This window comes from Trematomus bernacchii, unplaced genomic scaffold (genome assembly GCF_902827165.1).
Source record: "Trematomus bernacchii unplaced genomic scaffold, fTreBer1.1, whole genome shotgun sequence".
Taxonomy (NCBI): Eukaryota; Metazoa; Chordata; class Actinopteri; order Perciformes; family Nototheniidae; genus Trematomus; species Trematomus bernacchii.
In genome coordinates this window covers 896,105-917,016 of record NW_022987531.1, presented here as the reverse complement: position 1 = coordinate 917,016, position 20,912 = coordinate 896,105, and the positions used below count along the sequence as shown (strand labels likewise).

The window sequence follows — 20,912 nt, the reverse complement described above, 5'->3', positions numbered from 1 at the left end:
GTTTCTGTTTTCTAGTGATTTTATTTTTTGTTTTGAGAAGTAGAAAATGAAAATCATCCCGTTTTTTAAGTTCAGTAAATCCCTTTTTGACCATGATAAAAAAAACGCCTTGTATTTCAATTTTGGTTTTTCAATTTTAAAACGAAAATTAAATATCCACTCGTTTTTTGTTTTTGAATATGCATTTGTGAAAAGAAAATCCAATGACCAAAACATACACTGACCATATAAGGATAGAGAGAGATAGAGAGGAGGTGGGGGGGAAGACTGTGGTTGTCAGTAAGAGGAAATGAGACAGAAAGCTGCTCACTCATCTCACATACAGCTCAGTGAACGCTGTCAGTGTATTACTACTACTATTACATGTCGTATATCTGCTACCTCTAAATCGACAGGAAGCAGGCTAACAGAAACTGCGGGTATCTGTCTCCTCAGGTGTGTTCAGCCTCTATGCCCATATCAGGAACCTGCGCACCTGTGAGCTGACGTCACACGCTGAAAGTACCTGCAGCAACTCGCCCAGCTGCACTGAGTCAGTAACTTCCTTCAGGAGAGGAGACAAAGAACACGCGACGCAAACCCGTCAAGGAATATATTTATTATTCATTACATTGCGAGGAATACTGAAAGCGGAGTACAGGCAGATGGGGACCGCTCAGTTCGCGGTTTTGGGAATTTTAATCGCCGTTTTTCAGGTGAGATTTCCGGCTGTAACTTCATTTAAATTCTTCTACTGCTTCTGCTCATTTCTGTCGATAAATGTACTTGGTAAATGTTCTTACCATAGGATACTGATAGGACACTATTCGTATGTGTTAATAAAAGTTCGTGTCTTTGGAAATTGTGACGTTAAGTTTTTTATTCCAGTAAATTATTTTGTATTTGTCACACCACTTGCCGCAGTTCTGCACTGTATTTGACTTAAAGGAGCCAGGTTGTTGGGGGGAGGTAATGGCGAAATTCAATTTAAATTGGTGCTGATTCGACCTTTGAACAATGCTGCGAAACATCTTGTGTAATTTAAAAGCAATATGTAGAGAAGTGTGTCAACCCATTGGGCACAAGCAGCACCAAATCGCCATTTTCGGAGTTGACACTCACTCTTCCTCCCTGGAGCATTGATGTATAATAAGAACTGGATACAGCGTGGGTGGCGGGGCCTCTTTCATTCCTATGAGAGTTGCTCATTGGCGCATGAAGACAAAATGGCCCAACTTTTGAGAGAGCGAAACGTCACGAAAGTATTCATATAATCATATAATCTGTTCTTATTGTGCATCCATGGGTAAAGGTAAAACTCATGTAGTACTGAACATGTCCCATGAACGTGCCGGGCGGCGCTGTCCCGTGGGTTAGATCCGCGTTCATAATGCCGAGGAAAATAACTCTCAGAATAACGTTATTGGCACATTTTACAACTTGAGGACCGAATGTTTTTAATAAGGGCTATACAAATGTTCATACTGGGTAGTTTATTTAGTTAAAAAAAAGTAAGAAAAAGTATTTCCGGGCCCAGCGACTGATACGGAAGTGTAGTAACGCCGTTTGGCCACAACGAATATTTTCTTCAGAGTCCGGTGCACTTCCTGGGGGCTTGCCCAGTCGGTAGATCTGCCGGCCTCGCCCTGTGCCGTTGATGACGTTGTCTGCAGGTTGAATTCCAGCCCAACATGTCTCAATTGAATTATTTTCATACACACATTAGTAGTTTTTTATTATGAATTGCTATGATGAAGTAATCATTTCAAGAACAAATTTCTTGTACAATTTTGTGAATGATAGATTTAAAAGAATCACATTTTCTTAGAACAACCTTTTTAAGTCCTGTGTTAAGTCCTTCACAGCAATTCTGATGATTATTCAATTGTTACTTGAACCACCTACCAAATATGAAAACGTAAATTTGCTGATAGTGCTCTTTAAAATAAATAAATATATTTGTCTTTGACCTTTTTATATGATTTTAATAAATGGTTGGACAAAATACACAATTTAAAGTCCTTACTCACCTGGAGATCTCAGTAATTTTAATGCAATTGGTTGTTTTTACATTGTCTTGTTATATCATAGACCATAGATCAACAAAAAAACGGAGATTAATCCCTGATGGAAATATCTGTTATGTGCAGCCCCAAAAATAACCCCATGACAGTCATGGGGTTATTTTTTGGGCTGCACATAACAGATAAACACTTCACAATGAGTCATGGCATGACTTTTTAGGACGCGTCACTTTGGCACTCTATAGTGACCTCAATTATTGTATTAACTGAACCCAGTTTTTGGTCAAATGGCATCCCTCAAAGTAGCTGACTAAGTACAGAAGTTCTTTGTTTGGTTTCTGTTAAAAGGATTCAGTAAGTGTTTTGTTAAAGATGACGTCAGTTTCATGCTGCGTTGTAACGGCGATCATCTGAGAATCCTGCCGGACTGTCCGCATGGGAAAACAAATAGAAAGTACCTGCTACTAAAATTGATTGGAGTTAAGCAGAGCTGCTGAGTCATGCTGTGGAAACGGGGCATACATGTTGTATGCTGTTTTTAATAACAAGGAGTGCCATTTTAAAGTTCCTTAACAAAATCCGACTGAATAACAGTTATTGTCAGCTACTGTTTTACACATATTCCATACATCTGGATTTAGATTTAATTGAAGTCTGTTTCCTCTCTTAGGCCTCTGTCTTAGTGCCTGCTGAAGAGCCAACATGTGTACCTGGATTCAAGTCAAGCAGGTTCATTTTCAAAGTGTCCACAAAGCGCCTGAAGCCACACACAAGACTGGGAAAAGGTAGGAACAATCTGTGAAGCTTTCACTCTTTGGTTAATGCACACACTCTTAAAGGAAATTGGGTTGTTTGTTTCCCATGATCAATGGGAACATTTGAACTATTAAAGCATTTGGATCTATAAGTTAAAGCCATAGATACAACTCCTGAGCTTTTCTAACGTGCTCGACTGACTCAGATTGCCGTCTACAGATTAGCTGCTCACATTGTTCTCACTCCCAAACTACCTCAGGTCTCAGCTTGCACCTAATGCTCTTACCTGCAGGGTACAACAATGTCCCCGAGCCTGTTCTGCAGGACGTGCTATTCAAATAGTGGCTTATGTCTTTGTCTGATTGTGAAATCTTTGCTTGTTTATGACAATGTTCTACAATAATGAACCAGGCTTCTGGTTTGCTCTGGGAGGTTTACGATTTTGTTTAACCAGTTATTTCGACTACATTGTAAAATATTAATGTAGAAGTAGATTTTTTTTGACCAAAAGTCACAACTGAGAAAAACCAACTACAGCAGTCAAAGTTCTCTCCATCTTTACTTCACTATTGCTTATTATCTCTTAGTCACAGCCACTTAGAAAAAGGCCAGCCCCACGATACTGGCTATCCTGTGCAGGGTTGCACTAGATAATATCCCAGCATGCATTGGGCTAGATGTTGGGGGGTGAAAGCACACGAGTGAGCTGCGCTTTAATTCAAGGTTGCCTTTTGGTTGATCCATGGCCCGAGTTGGGCTTTTCTTTGCTATCACAAGCTTCCTGTAGCAAATCTCGGGTGTAATCTCTTCTTAGTCTTGCTGCAGAAATCTGACCGTGTTATCTGATTTAGTTTTCTCTTTTATTTTATCATTTTGCTTTCCTGGCCATCAATAAGTTATAAATACACTCTTCTCTTTAATCCAGTGTTGAGAAAGTGCTTCTTTAGTTGACTTTTTTAGTTCCTAGAACATCTGCTTTTCTCCATTGCCAGCTCTTGCTGTGTTTCTCTGCATGTACTGCATTTGTAATGTATGACCATTTCTTCTGTTTAATTCTAGTGGCCTTCACTGACTGCACAGACCGCACCATATTTGTCTTCAAAAGTAATGACAGACATTTCACGGTACAGGGAGACGGCATACTGAAGGTCAGTACACATGTAAGGCTCAATTGCAAAATGTGATCGTCATTGAGATTACAATTTATAACCATTATTAATTGATATTGTGACAGAATATTTGTATTGAACATTCACATTTAAATAGCACAGCACTGCTTTAACTTCCTTGTTGTGCTATAATCCTGCGTTTTGCAAAATACAGCAATATTCACAGTCAGTTTTGTAGGCTACATTTAAAAGTTATTGCACCAATCTGGTGCATGTTTGTCTTGGATGATGACTGTTGTCTCCCCTCCAGGTGAAAGAACTTGTACATATTCGTGGGAACCAGGATTTCTTCGTCCACACCTGGACCTCTCAAGGACACAAAATTAGTGTTCCTGTCAGAGTATTGCATCATAGCAATCACCATGGAGACCACATACACCACAACCACCAGCACCATCACCATCATCCCCACCATACTAAAGTGGACCCTGCTAATAAGACTCAGGTAGGATTAGTGACACTATTGAAAGGATGTTTTAGAATACATTTGTAGTCTTAGAATACATTTGTAGTCTTAATACAACTATATATATATATCACTTTTTTTTGGTGTATGTGTGTGTATATATATATATATATATATATATATATATATATATATATATATATATATATATATACACACACACACACACATACACACATACACACATACACACATACACAAAAAAAAAGTGATTTGCTAATGCCAAGTGGGTCAAATTGTTGTTCATCAAGTGTCTGGAGCAATAGGACCTGTTCATAACAACACTGCCCCTCTGTGGCTGCGTATGAATAGCCAACACTCACTGCTTCCATTTTAGTTATTGTGAGTATTTTCATAGGTATGTCGTTGAAGCCATTTTAGATTGATACTAGGACTACCTATTTGTTTATTAGTGCCTATATCAAACTTCTTAGCACCTTATGTGTTAATGAAGGCTATAATTACATTTCTCTGCAAATGTTTCTGGTCCTGTGGGACTCTTTGCAATAACCATTGCTGTTTAAAGAGATGATAAGATAAGTATTAGTTTAAAAAAAAAAAAGTCTGTGGCCAAACAGCCTTTGTGCTAAAAATGTGCTTCTCTTTGCCTTATTTAATGCAATTATCATTTATGTTGCTACCCATTTTCAGAAGTTGATGTCATTGTCCGCTTTGTGTATGCCTTCATCTTGTGAAGATATTTCTTCATTGTAACTTTTCTGTTTCAGCATTTTAGGCTAATGAGTCCAATGTCGAATGTCTGCTGCAAAATAATTGACTATTATGAGCATGTTCTTTCAGAGTGTCGCCGATCAGCCGGTGCCCATTCTGCATTTCCTCAAAGCTAGTGCAGGGCTGAGGAGAAGGAAGAGAGACTGGGTCATTCCTCTCATCAGTGTTTCTGAGAACACCAGAGGACCCTTCCCAGAGAAAGTTTCTCAGGTAAGAGGAACTAAAGCCCCTTCATTCTAATCTGTATTTTAAATATCTGTTTCTGTAAAGGAGGGCTCCTTCATGGTTTCTGCTGCTGTCATTCTGCTCTGATTCTTTTTCTTCGATTTAATGTCAATTTAAATATAGCTTCAAATGTTCTTGTGGTCGTCTCTCTCCACTGCTCTCAAAATAAAGCCAATGTTACATTAATTTAAACAAAACAATCACCTTGTTTTATTGTACAAAAGTTGCTTTCTAATGAAAAGTCTAATCGTCCTTTCAGGAAATGAAATGGTATGGTTGTTCTCAGGCGCTCTGTGGCTGATATGACCCCATCCCTGTAAAGTTGACTGAGGTGGCTGTATCTCAGAGATGTTAATGCAGTTTCATTCAAACTATTGTGACAATATTTTTGCATTATTGTAACTCGTGTATTCAGCCCCAACTCAGCCTTGTTGCTTTTTTTCCAGATCCGATCCAATGAGGACACGGTAATGAAGATCTTCTACAGCATCACTGGTCCAGGAGCTGATGAGAATCCTGTTGGCCTGTTCACCATGAACAGAGACTCTGGCACTTTGTACCTCACTCAACCACTGGATAGAGAGCATAAAGCTGTATACCAGGTGAGCACATCTTGGTTTTATACACACACTCTTTGTTTCAGGATCAGAGACATCTGGATGTGCTTTGTGCTCAAGTTCCCTTCAGAATGTATTAGTTTAGAATCTGAATTAAACAAAACAAGTGTAATACTACTACATACAGGTGCATCTCAATAAAGTTGAATATTGTGAAAAATGTAATTAATAAATAAAATAATTCGTTTTCTTTGACTAAAATAAGACTAAAATGCTCAGACTTTTAGTCGACTAAAACTTGACTAAATAAAAACAGGATGAAGGTGACTAAATATGACTAAAACTAAAAAGGAAATTTAACACAGGACTAAGACTAAAACTAAATAAAAAATTAACACTAGTATGCACTCAGTACTTGGTTGTGCCTCTTTAGCATGAATTGCTGCATCAATGCGACGCATTGGCATGGAGGCGATCAGCCAGCTGCACTGCTGAGGTGTAGTGTTAATTTCGTCAGCTATTTTTTTTATTTAGTTTTAGTCTTATTCCTGTGTTAAATTTCCGTTTTAGTCATATTTAGTCACCTTCATCCTGTTTTTATTTAGTCAAGTTTTAGTCGACTAAAATAATTAGTTTTCTTTGACTAAAATAAGACTAAAATGCTCAGACTTTTAGTCTACTTTTTGTCAATGAAAACTGAGTCTTTTTTAGTCATCAGATTATGTAGAACATTTCAGTCAAACTAGTCTAGCCAAAACCAATAATTTGTCATTTTAGTCAAATTTATTTCACAATAAGATTATATCGTGTCCTTATTTGATGAAAAACACAGGTTGAATGATTAAGAAAGCAGCTTTGCAGTCAGAGAGTATCTGGTCAGGTTTGTGGTGTTTTTACCAGCTGTGTTAAGGCCACATTGCTTCCCTTCAGATAAAACAATGCATTCACTTTTTTTCTCCGCCTCATTGTAGCGAAAATGGGCCCAAATATCACATAGTTTCTTTCTCCCAAGCAGTGGTGGCGTTAGACTTTTTCGTTGTCAGGATCGTAACATTTCCGGTGTAATTCAAATGTACCGCCGCGCGCAGCACAGACACACAGCTGCTGCCCAGCTGCAGCACCGGAAATGGAACTGCTGGGAGAAAAACTGACTATCAGAGATGTAATGTTATCTTTGATAATATTTCGTCTCCTCATTTTTCGTCAACGAAAGTAAAGAGAGATTTTGGCATAGTTTTTATTTAGTAAACTACATTTTCGTCTCGTCACTTTTCGTCAACGATATTGCATGTTGATTTCGTTACAGTTATTGTTTACTGCCGTCATTGCCGTCTCGTTTTAGTCATGGAAGAAAAGGTCGTTGACGAACACATTTCGTCATAGTTTTAGTCAACGAAATGAACACTACTGAGGTGTGATGGAAGCACAGGGTGATCCGATAGCGGCCTTCAGCTCGTTTGCATTGTTGGGTCTCGTGTCTCATCTTCCTCTTGACAATACCCCATAAAGGTTCAGGTCAGTTTGCTGGCCAATGAAGCGCAGTGATTCCATGGTCATTAAACCAGGTATTGGTACTTTTGGCAGTGTGGGCAGGTGCCAAGTCCTGCTGGAAAAGGAAATCAGCATCTCCAGTCTTTTCAGAAGAGGGAAGTATGAAGGGCTTTATGGGGTATTGTGAAGAGGTAGATGAGAGACACGGGACCCCACAGCGCAGACGAGCTGAAGGCCGCTATCAAAGCAACCTGTGCTTCCATCACACCTCAGGAGATCCACAGGCTGACCGCCTCCATGCCACGCCGCATTGATGCAGTCATTCATGCAAAAGGAGGCCCAACCAAGTACTGAGTGCAAACACATGAACATACTTTTCAGAAGGCTGACATTTCTGTATTAAAAACATCTGTTTTTGTATTGGTCTTATGTAGTAATCAAATTTTCATTAGCTGTAAGCCTTAATCATCAAGATTAAAATAAACACTTAATTCACCTTGTGTGTAATACATCTATATAATACATGAGTTTCACGTTTTGTAAATTGAATTACTGAAATGAATGAACTTTTCCACGATATTCTAATTTATTGAGATGCACCTGTACTATTTTTGACTGATGGGACCAATCACAGCCGTTTAGGCTTGTCAAACGACACCTATCCAAAAATAATAACTCTTGGTACCAAACACTTCTTCTGTTGGTGCTAGGGCTGCTCAATTAATCGTATTTTAATCGCAGTTACGATTTTGGCTTGCAACGATTATGAAAACATCATCGAAATAAAACGATTATATATTTTTTTGTATTGGTTTTTCAGTTGAATTATACTTACAGTTCAGGTTCATCAACTGTTAAAAACATACTGTTCACATTTTTTTTCAATAAATGGATGTTTTCAAAGTAAATGGATAATCTTTTTTAATAATCGTGATATCAATTAATGACCCAAATAATCGAGATTATGATTTTTGCCATAATCGAGCAGCCCTAGTTGGTGCTTACACCTTCCGAAAACAGTCCATAGAGACTGTTTTCGGAAGGTGTAAGCATGCTAGCGATATGAAATGGATAAATGGCTATTTCTTTCATGTACTATAATATAAATGTTTTTGTTGTATGCAGTTCCTAGCACACGCGGTAGCAGATGGTGCAGGAACTGGCGAGGAACCAATGGAAATTAATGTGAGAGTGATTGACCAGAACGACAACAAACCAGTTTTCTCCCAAGGCACCTACCTGGGAGAAGTGCCTGAGGCCTCAGCAAAAGGTACCGTCAGTGATTCCCAAAATATGTTTCCAGATGAAACTATGGCTCTAGGCCAGAAAAATAATTGTCTCAAGAATGTTTTGGTTTCTAAATCTACCTGTGTGCATGATGCATAATAGTAGTTAGTGATCATATTTAGGGTTAATTTTTACATTATATGGGGTATGACGACTCCAAAATGACTTCGCTGACTGAGCCAGAGCACAGCACATTCACATAGTTGGGTTAGAAAGAAAACCATCATACAAGCCCAGCTTTATTTCTTTAATCACCTTTTTTTTTTTAAAGGGGACCGATCATGCAAAATGCACTTTTTGATGTCTTTTATACATAAATATGTATCCCCTGTGTGTCAGGGAACTCACGCAGCGTCAGAAAATAAAACCCTCTCTTTTCCTCCGTGTGCAAATCTCTAAAAACGGGGGTACAACGGAGCTGATCCAGATTTGCATCCGATATGACCTAATATCGGAAATTCTGACCCACGGCCCTATCAGAAACGTACCTATCAGAAACAATGCCAAACTGTTTTGGACGTAATATGGTCTTTGTTTACATTAGCAAGCATTGCTAACACTCAGAGCTAACCTAGCCTATACTGGAGAGAGCACATGTGTGAAGAAGCAGGATATAAAAAAGAACTCGCCTTGTGGTAAACCGGCAAGACAGAACGCCTTTGAGCTCCATACTGTTTCAGAAATAATCCTTGATGTGGTTTTGAACTAGATATGGCGTTTCATCACAGCAGTATCTGCCAGTATGAGCAGGCATAAACGTCGCCCTCTCTTTTTTTCTTCAAATATATATTTTTTAAAGCTTTATACCCAGAATCAGCACTTTTGTAACAGGAAGTGAACTATAGGGATATGAGGCATGCCTATAATGTGTGATCTGTTTGGTATTTTGAGCAAAACACTTCATAGACATGTTTTTTTAATATATTTTTATATATCTGAGACCTATGCTATTGCCTAAAAATAGCATGATAGGTGACTTTTAAATAAAGTGTTCTGCGAACTTTGAAGAAACCTCTGAACATTATTTGCACTTTTCTCTTTTCAGGTTTAGAGGTGATCAAGGTTGTTGCCACCGATGCTGATGAGGAAGATACTAACAACGCGGATATCCTCTACAGAATTATGGACCAGGAGCCAAAATTGCCCGCAGACAACCTGTTTGAAATCAACCCCAAGAATGGAGTCATCAGAGTCAATGCCGGTGGGCTAGACAGAGAGGTGAGACTTCTAAAACCAATTTCACCCGTCTTGGTGTGCTTTCACATTTAACCTTTTTAAATCACCTTTATTTCAGACAAACTACTAGTTTTATTTGGTTTAAGTAGGATGGTGTAAATAAAGCTTGGGCGGGATTTTTCATACCTCTTTTTTTTTTAATGACATTTCACTGAAGTTATCTTGTGGCTATAAACTGCTTTTGTAGTTGGAAAGAGAAATGCCCCCAAACAGGGTCTGAGGCATTTTGCCTATAATGTTATCTTATGGTCCCTTGCCCCCCCCCCCCTTGTTCTCACCATGGCCATTATTGAACTCCATTTTGATCAAAACTCCACATCTGTATAGCTTCTCGACTGCATCTTGTACGGTTTCCACGCTAACGCAGCGACAAATCTGTCTCTGCGGAGGGTAATAGGACTATACTAGAAATGTCTACTTGAAGCTTTTTAATGGGTTCTGTGAAATTAGAGCAAATCATGTAAGGCTTCCAGTTGAGTTAAACTCCATGTGTCTCTTTTAACAGAAATACCCAAAGTACACTCTGGTTGTACAAGCCAATGACATGAACGGAGAAGGCTTGGGGGGAGAAGCCAAAGTAATCCTTACTGTGACAGACAGCAACGACAACGCTCCGGTCTTCACTCAGCCATCGGTAAGTACAACATCCTTGTGATTGAAATTATGTCTGTCAAGCTAGTGGCTGGCAATTTCATTAGGTAGTGGTTTCAAACTGATGTATGAAACCTCCAGTTCATAGACGGTCAACTTAAGGTCAATGACAGGTTTGCTGCAGAAACCTTTTTGGTGATGTAAAAGATTATTAGTAATAATAAAGACTGCTTCTTTTTCATTTTAGTAGTAGTTCTTGTAGGATCGGATCTCAGTATGGGTCCTGGAAGTTTATTATTTACATTATTAGCAGAAAATCCCATAGCTTCACAGGGAAGTATTGAACTAAAGTGCATTAAGAAGAAGAAGATGATGGACCTTTTTATTGAGGAATTCAGTTTTGTATACATGCACTTCTTATATAGGTACATACAAATACACAGTTATGTTTTTTGTGCGCACATACAAATACACACAGTTGTACATACACACAGTTGTACATTCACACATGCATTGAGAGGTCCAGAGAGGAGAGGCACCTGTGGGGTTAGGTGCCTTGCTCAAGGGCACCTCGGCAGTGGCCCAGGAGGTGAACTGGCTCCTCTCCAGAACCAGTCCACACTCTGTATTTGTTTGGTTGTGAACTGGCGACCCTTCGATCCAAAGTCCAAGTCCCTACAGACTGAACCACTGCCGCCCATTATGAAAGCAGATCATAAAAACATACTTTTGTTTAACACCAAGCATTTCAAAAATCGTTGTCTTCATTATTTGTTTCACTTCTTACTACCCCCTCCTTCATTCCCCACAGTATGAGGCATCAGTAGCTGAAAATAAAGCGGACGCTCTGGTCGTCACCATGTCAGTAACCGACGGAGACGAGCCACATTCCCCAGCCTGGAACGCCAAGTTCACCATTGTGGCTGGTGATCCCGGAGGACTTTTCACAGTGAAAACGGGAACCAACAAACTTGAAGGAATCATCTCTACTGTCAAGGTATGAAGGAAACTAATATTGTGCATTCTCTCAGAATTCATAAAGTTTAGTGATTTTTACAATAAATGTATTGTTCTATAGTTGGTTTACATCAACCTGCTCTGTTTGTCAGATAACAAACACTTTAGTGTATTATCTCAGTAAAAAAAAAGGTACCTTTGGGTTGTACAGCAGTATGAGCTGTGATGAACTGTCGCTTTGCTTTTTATCTTCCATCCAACCAGGGTCTCGACTTTGAGAAGAGCGGCAAGCACACTCTGATGGTTGCCGTGGAGAATGAGGTTCCTTTTGCTACTCGTCTGCCCACTGCCACGGCCACAGTGGTGGTGACTGTGGAGGACGTCAATGAAGCTCCAATCTTTGATCCAATGCAGAAGCATGTGACTAAACGGGAAGACCTTGCCGTTGACGATGATGTGGTGCAGTACACCGCCTCTGACCCAGACTATGCCCGAAAACAGAAAGTCATGTAAGAACAAAATCTCATGTACCGTGTTATAACATTTCCTGTTGTTCTTAAACAAGCTTTAGGTGATCCCTTCAACTCTCTCACCTCAGAAAGGCAACAGAGGGAATGTATTCATCACTAACAGTCTGAGCCTGCTGATAGTGACTGTACTTCTTGATCAGACAAGCAACCATACAGATGGTGGCGCAAAAGCTCTCAGGACAATTATGGGAATTGATAATCTAATGTTATGAATATACAGATTGGAGTTTTATTGTTTTTTGCTAATACAATTATTCTTAACTTTATAGAAACTAGGGTGCAGAAAAGATTTACTCAATTTGAACATGTTTCTTTGTAAATGTAGTAAATCAAAATTCCTTTTTTGTTTGGAGTCGAGATATGATTTGTCGTGGGATTAAATGCAATGTTTCTTTGAGTAAGATGTTGATCCTGCTTAAATGGAAGCCGTGCATGATGTTTCTGCTGGCTGCTCCTCCAGCTGTTAGAAAGCACCTTCACTTACATCTCATGCTAACTCGCCAGCTGTTGCTCTGCCGGCAGATTTCTGTCGAGCTGGTCCGACACATAGTTCCCGTTCCATCCTATCAGTAGCTTGATATCCTTTTCATCTTCTTGCTTTGAGATTATCTAGATAATTCAGTTTACAGTACAGTAGGTAATGATGCATCAAAGATTGTTCATTTCTGATATCTCTGTTTCATTCAATTATTGCATCTTAAATAATCCTATATGTTTTAGTTTGTTAAAGGTAGGGTAGGTAAGTTTGAGAAACCGGCTCGAGATACACTTTTTGTTATATTCCATGGAATGCTCTTAACATCCCGATAGCAATGAATATCTTAAGAGCTTTGACAAAAAATCCATAACAAAATGTCATCTGTGGAAGCCGTAGTACTGTAAAAAGCACGACCTACCTGCCTGTCAGCCTTCCATCTGTGCACAAACTTATCTCGTGCCCTCATTGGTCATGTGCGCGTTCGTGTGTGTTGGAGGAGGGGCTCTATAAGGAAGTGGCAGATTTTCTCCGGTTGTGTATTTTCTAATTCTAGCGATCTCGAGCCGGTTTCTCAAACTTACCTACCCTACCTTTAATGAGCAGCCAAAGAAAAATGTCTCTAGCTAAAAATTGCCACAATATCCAAGCAAAACTTAGGGAAACGGTGACGCCCCAAGTTAAAACATGATATTGGTGAGCTGACTTGCATAATATTAACATGTTGTTTTGTTTATGTGCAGGTATAGAATAATTAGAGACCCCGCTGGCTGGCTGAGCGTGGCCAAAGACACAGGCCTGATCAAAGTAAAAAACGCCATGGACAGAGAGTCCCTCTTCGTCAAGGACAACAAATACACCGTTCTCATTGGTGCATATGACAATGGTAGGTGGCAGTCAGGACCTGCAGCGGTATATGCTTGCCTGCACTGGTTTAAAACAAATGTGGCTCTACCTCACTGTGATGTTTAAGCTTCTCTAAAATGAAGATGTTCTCCTGATGTTAATGTGTATGTCTGTCACCTCTCCAGATGAAGTCCCAGCCACAGGAACTGGCACTCTCATTATTCAGCTCGAAGATGTTAATGACAATGCCCCCACCATTACCGAACGTCAAATCATGGTACGTTTCCTTTCCCAAGTGCTAAACCTTTTTCCTATTTTTAATAATCATTTTATACATTTTTCCATTTAAAGGTGGGGTAGGTAAGTTTGAGAAACCGGCTCGAGATACACTTTTTGTTATATTCCATGGAATGCTCTTAACATCCCGATAGCAATGAATATCTTAAGTGCTTTGACCAAAAATCCATAAAAATATGTCATCTGTGGAAGCCGTAGTACTGTGAAAAGCACGACCAATCAGTTTAGCCGGCCAGGCTAAAATAACTGGATGGCCTACCTGCCTGTCAGCCTTCCATCTGTGCACAAACTTATCTCGTGCCCTCATTGGTCATGTGCGCGCTTGTGTGTGTGGAGGAGGGGCTCTATAAGGAAGTGGCAGATTTTTTCCGGCTGTGTATTTTCAAAATCTAGCGCACTCAAGCTGGTTTCTCCAAAATGACCTACCCTACCTTTAAGAAAATGATTAAATGTTCTTGCTTTAGGACTTTTGTTCTAACAGGATTCATTGTGTTTTCTCAGCTGTGTAACAAGAAACCGGCCTCCCACCTGCTGGCGGTGACGGATAAAGACGGACCAGGCTTCACTTCTCCGTACAGTGTCTCTCTACAGGGCCTGTCCAAGAGCAACTGGACCGCTACGATGAATGCATCAAGTATGTACACTTTTAAATCACAACTGAATGGTTGTTTTCCACATGATCAAACACAAATGGCTAGTCCCAGGAAAAGCATATATGCCATAACGTACTAGAGTATGAATTATTTTCATCGGTTTAAAAAGAAGGAACATCTTCCTCAATGTTTTGCCGTTATGTTTAGATAAAGGTCATATCAGGTACCAAACAAAGTAAGATCCAGACATTAAATACGTTTTCGCTACTAGATCAGAGATGCTTCAGTTGGGTATATGTTTAGAAATTATTTGATTGATTGGAGTTTATTTGGAAGGCTATAACAGCATGGGAGACTGAATCGGTGAAGCTTCTTTGTTCAGGCCAACATGTGTTTCAAGTTCTTTGTGGAAAAATGGCAATTATATAATGTGTGCTTCACTTTGAGTGTTTTTAGTGAAAATGTTGTTGGAATTTGACAAAATAACAAACTGTGGAGAGTCTATAACATAAATGTCCCTTTATCTCTCTTTGTTGCAGAAACGGGCATACTCCTGAATTTGGCCACAGAGCTGCCCAGTGGAGACTACACTGTGGTCCTGAGGGTGGCAGACAACCAGGGCATGGAGCAGGACAGCACGGTGCAGGCCAAAGTGTGTGACTGCACTGGAGAGGAAGTGCTCTGCAAAGGCCGTGTGGCAGGGGGCCCTGGCTTGCCTGTCATTCTGGGAATACTGGGAGGCATCCTGCTGCTGCTCAGTAAGTCTCATATGAGATTAGTGTTTTGTCATAACTCCAGGAACGGTAGTTTTCATAAAGACTTCTACAGTTGCAACCCCCATTGCACATTAGGTTTATTGGCAAAATATATATAATTTCTCAAAAAAAAGAAAGAAATGTCCTTAAAATGTTTTACCCTGCATTGTGAGTTGTGTAGAAAGAAGACGATTGAAAAGTTATGTGTATCATTTCTGTATGGCCAACATTTGTAGTTCCGGCTCAGGGCTACTTTTTCACCTTTTTTCTGGCCCTCCAAAATCGAGGTTCTTACCGGGCCAACAACCGGGCTGAATATGCTAAACTAGTGACGTAAACACTCTCGACTGCTGAATGGTCAGAGAGAATCGCTGGCAAGGGGGCTACAACTACAACAAAATGAACATATTTGACCGTGATTTAATTGTAATACACGTTTCAAAATGATGCCGAAGTAACAACATACTGATACCGGTCTGCAGACAAGACGGCAGTTGAAAAACCTTTTAAAATGCGTGTTTTCTGAATGGAGATCGGATCGATCAGGCTAAGCTGACGTTGTATATGCTCCGTCCACACTCACAACAACGGCCTACAGACATAAAGCGACTGTATTCGCCATGACACAGACAGTCTGTGGTTTGTACTTTGTCTAGTTTCTGAACAGATATGAGGAGCTGTGAGCTCTGAGTGCTAACAGCTAACGGCTGATGTTTTGGTTTTGTGGTTCGCATTGAAGATGACGTCACGGCAGTTTTACGCAGCGTTGCTCCGCCCGCTGAACAGCCGATCTTCCCGCCTACACTGCGTTACTATAGTTACTACCCCAGTTCCTAAACTGTAATGGAAACACAGCATAAAGTGAGCCTGGCCTACCAAGGCCTAACATACCGTACTAAGCCGTGCTAGGTCCTGCAGTGGAAAAGCGCCATAAATGGCATGTCTCCTTTTTAAATGTCTGAGCCAGTATGATGGTGGTAATGTGTTCTGCTGACAGGCTTACCTCTGCTGTGTTGTAATATTCTTTGTGCTCTGTGGTTTCAGTGCTGGTGTTGCTGCTGCTTCTGTTTGCGAGACGGAGAGGAGGCGAGCAGAAGGAACCTTTACTGCAGGACGACGACATCCGAGACAACATCTATTACTACGATGAAGAGGGAGGCGGAGAGGACGATCAGGTAAATGAAGACGGAGGTTTGCTCCATTTCTTTCTGACAGGGCTCAGTCAGGTTCAATAAATGAAGTCATGTAAAAAGGACAATACTTCACCCTGAAAAGTATTACTTATAATAATATAATCAACATTCAAACTGTTTATTCCTTTACACTTTATTCTATATGTAATTTTGCATACATTTTCCATATCATGGTATATAACTGCCACAGCACTATGACGGTTGGGTAGAATACAGCATGTTCCATCTAAAAATATAAATAAGTTTATTATGAAAGCTTCATTATCTTTAGTTTAAACCCCTCCCTGTGCCCCCCCCCAGGACTATGATCTGGGTGTTCTCCACCGCGGTCTGGACAACCGGCCCGACGTCATCAGAGACGACGTGCTGCCAAACTTCATGCCGGCTCCTCTGTACCGGCCCCGCCCCGCCAACCCAGATGAAATCGGAAACTTCATTGTGGATGTGAGTCTAACATTCAAGCTCTGTTTCACCACTGCTCCACGCTCTGCCTCTTTTCCCCAGTAGCATCACACCGCCACCAGGTGGAGGCCGACGTAGGTCGTTGTCCGATTTCAAAAAGATATTTTATTATTTAAAGGAAACCTATCATGCTATATTTAAATGATATATTGTAGGGCCATACCTCTATAAGGTATATTTATACGTTTCTGTTTTCGAAATACCAAACAGATCATGCATTTTAGCCATGCCTCATTTCACTCTGTGCTGTTTGCTGTCTACGGGTCTGATTCTGTGAGCTGCAGCTGACCACGCCCCCCTGCAGGAGAGGGGAGACGTGCTCTGATCAGCTGCTTGGCTGTCAGAAGAGGGGGAGAAAAAGAGATCTCCGTCCTCCGTGTTTTATTAAAGCCTATATAGAGTCGTTATTCATTTGTTTTAAAGCTCAATAAATAACAAAGAAGACCTTTGACCGGCACTTTTCTAATTTTGTCCGGAAGATTTAAACTTTAACGGACATCTTGACCGGCGAAAGAAACTGAAACTGAAACTCTGCTGCACGGTCCCCTCGTTCCTTGGAAGAGGCGGAGAGGTGGGTGTTTGTCATCTGCTGGTGGACTAACCGGAGAGAATTACAGTGCTTGCCTCGACGGGGAGGGATTGCATTGAATTAAAGCAGCAGGAGCAAACGCTTGCCTCAGGGAGGGAGAAAGAAAGCCACAGCGGAGAATAAACAGAAGGGTAACCATGGTAACCAAGTCTTCTTCGCTGCTTTTGTGGCAGACTACAGCGCCACTTACAGGCCTGGCATATGTAATACAGCGCTTTCGAGCGGCAATGGCCGGCCGTGGCCCAACCCCACATTCCCCTGATAGGTGGAGAGTGGGCCCAATAGCCGTAGCACCACCGTCCTGACGTCAGGACAGTGTTCAAATCTGGATCAGTTTTTATCAGATCCGTTGCAGCCCCTTTTTTAGAGATTTGGGTATGGAGGAAAATAGAGAGGGTTGTGTTTTCTGACACTTGGTGAGTTCCCTGGAACACCGGGGACACATATTCATGTATAAAAGACGTACAAAAGTGCATTTTGCATGATAGGTCCCCTTTAATCTGAGTTGGGCGGCTATAATTATACCATGACAGTATGAAGTAATGTCTGCGTGGGAAACCCTGCTGCTTTTATAAATCAGTGTATTAGATAGGGAAAGTACATATCCGTTTGAAATTAGGAAGATATTACCACATTTATAATTCTAGATTCTGATCTAGAGGATTTTTTTTCCCTTCCAAACGATGGGTCCTTTCACAGCAGGATTTTTTGTATATGGTTTGACAGTTGTTGCATCATCCTCTATTTTTGAATCCTTCCTTGCATAACGGTGCTATAAATACATAAACAAATTATAATAAATTCTGTTAAATGACGACATGTATCCTCTGCTCCTCTCAGAACCTGAAGGCCGCCGACAACGACCCCACTGCCCCCCCCTACGACTCCCTGCTGGTGTTTGACTATGAGGGAGGCGGATCGGACGCGGGAAGCCTCTCCTCCTTGAACTCGTCGAGCAGCGGGGATCAGGACTACGACTGCCTCAGTGACTGGGGGCCCCGCTTCAAGAAGCTGGCCGACATGTACGGAGGAGGAGAAGATGATGATATGCTGTAAACCAACTTTGGAACTAATGATAAGGATAGGTGGATGCACATATGGCTCTGTGAATGTAAAATTGATGTAACCATGAACTGATAAATGACTGCATCCCAGGGAAAGAGTAGACCAGCCCACAGATGTTCCTCTGTGGGGAGATGGAGCAGTCCTGTCCAGCCGCTGCTCAGGAGCCAAAGGATGACTTTCTTTTTCTAAACATGAGTTCCCCATTTAGAACCGTTGGGCTCGCTCTGCCTGTCTGTTGGATCCCTGTTTAGTTCTAGACTATAGACCAACTGCTTTTTGTTTATTTCTGTTCTTTGAATCCTGGAGCCACATCATCAGTCTCTATGTTCCTTTCTGGATTTTGTGCAGATTTTTCTGCCTGTGTTGTCGCTGCCTGATGACACTGGATGACACAGATGCTTGCATTTGCACTGGTAATGTTTCTATAGTTTTGGCATGTATGGTACTTAATATTTTTCCCGTTTTTAATTTAATTTTGATGGAGTTGGTACTACTGATTCAGTTAAATTGCATTGTTTTGTATTTCTGTTTGAGGAATGAAATCACAAATGATCAAGGGGAAATCCAGGTAGCAGCCTGCGCCACATAACCCTGTAAGGGTGTGCTCAATGAGTTCTAAATAAATGCTTTTTAAAATGTTTGACAAGTGTCTGTTCAGTTGACATCTTTATTACATTGAAATGTCAAAACACTTTGCTGTAATCTCCAATGTTACTTTATTGCAAACGCTTTGTTATTTGAATTTTTTATAAAGTTATCTTAATACAATGGATTTGTGAATGTTCTTTTGTTTCACTGATGGAAATGAATCTCACTAAAACGCATCCGACATTCTTAATGTACACCAAAGCAGCAGTGATGACAGGAGTGCAGGTTCTTCACTTCTCTTGTGAGATGAGCATAGTGCTAGACTTTTCTTCAATGAATTCCTTTGAGAAAGCAGTTCAAACAGCTGCACAGGACTTCCATGTTCACTTCAACCCAGATGTGTCAGTCTGTTCATGATGAGCATGTTGTCGGATCCCAGTCAGGTGACGCTAGAAACGGCACAGAGTTCCAGGTTCCTCTCCAACTAATGGTACGCAATGTACAGCTCACTACGATAACCTGAATGAACGTCAGCCACACAGGGTGGTTCTGCCTTTAGTCACAGCAGCCCTCGCCTCTGGGCAGGAAGTATGAAACTGGCTTTACAAATGTTTTCTAATTTTTGACAACATGCTTGAAATGTAAAAGTTGTGCAACTAAAACAGTTCAGGCAAATGTTTTAGATACAGTAGCTAAAGGTAATCGTATGAAAATCACTCTTAATGTAACGTGCTTAAAATAAAACATTTACAAATCAGTACCTGTAAAACAAGAGAATCAAATACACGGCCCGTCCACACAGCAGCGTTAAAAAATCTTGGAACGCTTCTGCCCATTCACTTTGAATGGGGTGACGTCACTTTGCCTCACTTTTCGCCGAACTGCATTGTGGGCAGGCGAGCGGAGATTCTCAGGATTTTCAGGATTCAAAGTTGAGCAATGTTCAACTTTTGAAGCTGAGGTGGAAGCGTCAGCCAATCAAATCCTGTGTATGCAAATCTGACAGTTCAAGCGCTAGCCAATCAAACCGCGTGTAAGCTGGGAGAGACATACCGCAGGTCATTTCCTCATATTCCAAAAAATGGAGAAATTAGCGGTAGGGAATCACCCGGTGCTTTATGACCAGTCCCTATTTACCTACCGGGATATAAACCGGAGGAGCCAGGCATGGAGGGAGGTGGCAGAGACAGTGGTAGGTTTTCGCCTGTTTGGGGAGTTTATATCCAGTTTACTTCGGGCTTTTTTGCTTCGTATGTCGGGGGCGGGAGATTCATGTGATTGGTTGTTGGTGCCTTGCTCGCAAAAAATCCCCAAGCTTCAGATACGCCCACCTCCAAGATTTTTTTAACGCTGCTGTGTGGACGGGCCGTAAGGTGGGGTCAAGCCCCCAGGAAGTGCGCCGGACTCAGATGAAAATATTCGTGCTGGCCAAACGGCGGTACTACACTTCCTTTTGGTTGCCAGGCCCGGAAACACTTTTTCCCATTGACTTACATGGGGAAAGAGTGGTCTGTAAATCGTTGGAAATTTTTTTTTAAACTAAATAAACTACCCAGTATGAACACTTGTATAGCCCTTATTAAAAACATTCGTTCCTCAAGTTGTAAAAATGTGCTAATAACGTTATTCTGCGAGTTATTTCCCTCTGCATTATGAACGCGCATCTAACCCACGGGACCGCGCCGCCCGGCACGTTCATGTTACGTGTTCAGCACTACATGCGTTTATCTTTACCCATGGATGCACAATAAGAACGGACCCATATCGCCTTACTGCCAGCCCACGGAGCTGTAATAATGGATATATTGCACATGTTTGCTGTAATTCATCATTTGTAAAATATTATACTACATGGGCTGTATGATTAAATCTTGTACCGTAAATGTTGTATTAAATAAAGTTAATATTACCGACGTAGATTAACGTCCCTGTAGCTTCTTATTGCACTAAGAAGCTTATTGCACTGTATTGTAGCGTCTCGCTACAGGAACACAGGGAGGCTTGGTTTGTCCTTTATCCGGGAGTTTATTATACAGATCACAGGTTACT

The 20,912-nt window shown here is 40.9% G+C and overlaps 1 protein-coding gene across 1 annotated transcript; it reads left to right on the top strand.

Moving 5' to 3' along the window:
- The first annotated feature begins 394 nt into the window (after positions 1-394).
- On the top strand, positions 395-19,045 carry cdh31 (cadherin 31). Its single transcript, XM_034122214.1, has 18 exons — positions 395-695; positions 2,674-2,788; positions 3,819-3,907; positions 4,179-4,373; positions 5,196-5,336; positions 5,798-5,953; positions 8,525-8,669; positions 9,732-9,904; positions 10,428-10,556; positions 11,325-11,510; positions 11,735-11,979; positions 13,219-13,361; positions 13,507-13,598; positions 14,120-14,252; positions 14,751-14,969; positions 16,011-16,141; positions 16,460-16,603; positions 18,051-19,045. Exons 1-18 carry the CDS (start codon positions 645-647, stop codon positions 18,264-18,266), a joined length of 2,703 nt encoding a protein of 900 aa, XP_033978105.1. The 5' UTR covers positions 395-644; the 3' UTR covers positions 18,267-19,045.
- The last annotated feature ends 1,867 nt before the right edge of the window (positions 19,046-20,912 follow it).

Bases quoted from the DNA above. Each gene is read 5' to 3' on its own strand.
- cdh31 (XM_034122214.1), top strand. From the start codon at position 645: ATGGGGACCGCTCAGTTCGCGGTTTTGGGAATTTTAATCGCCGTTTTT. The intron at 5,337-5,797 runs GTAAGAGGAACT...CTTTTTTTCCAG, and splicing joins TCCCAGAGAAAGTTTCTCAG to ATCCGATCCAATGAGGACAC. The intron at 14,970-16,010 runs GTAAGTCTCATA...CTGTGGTTTCAG, and splicing joins AGGCATCCTGCTGCTGCTCA to TGCTGGTGTTGCTGCTGCTT.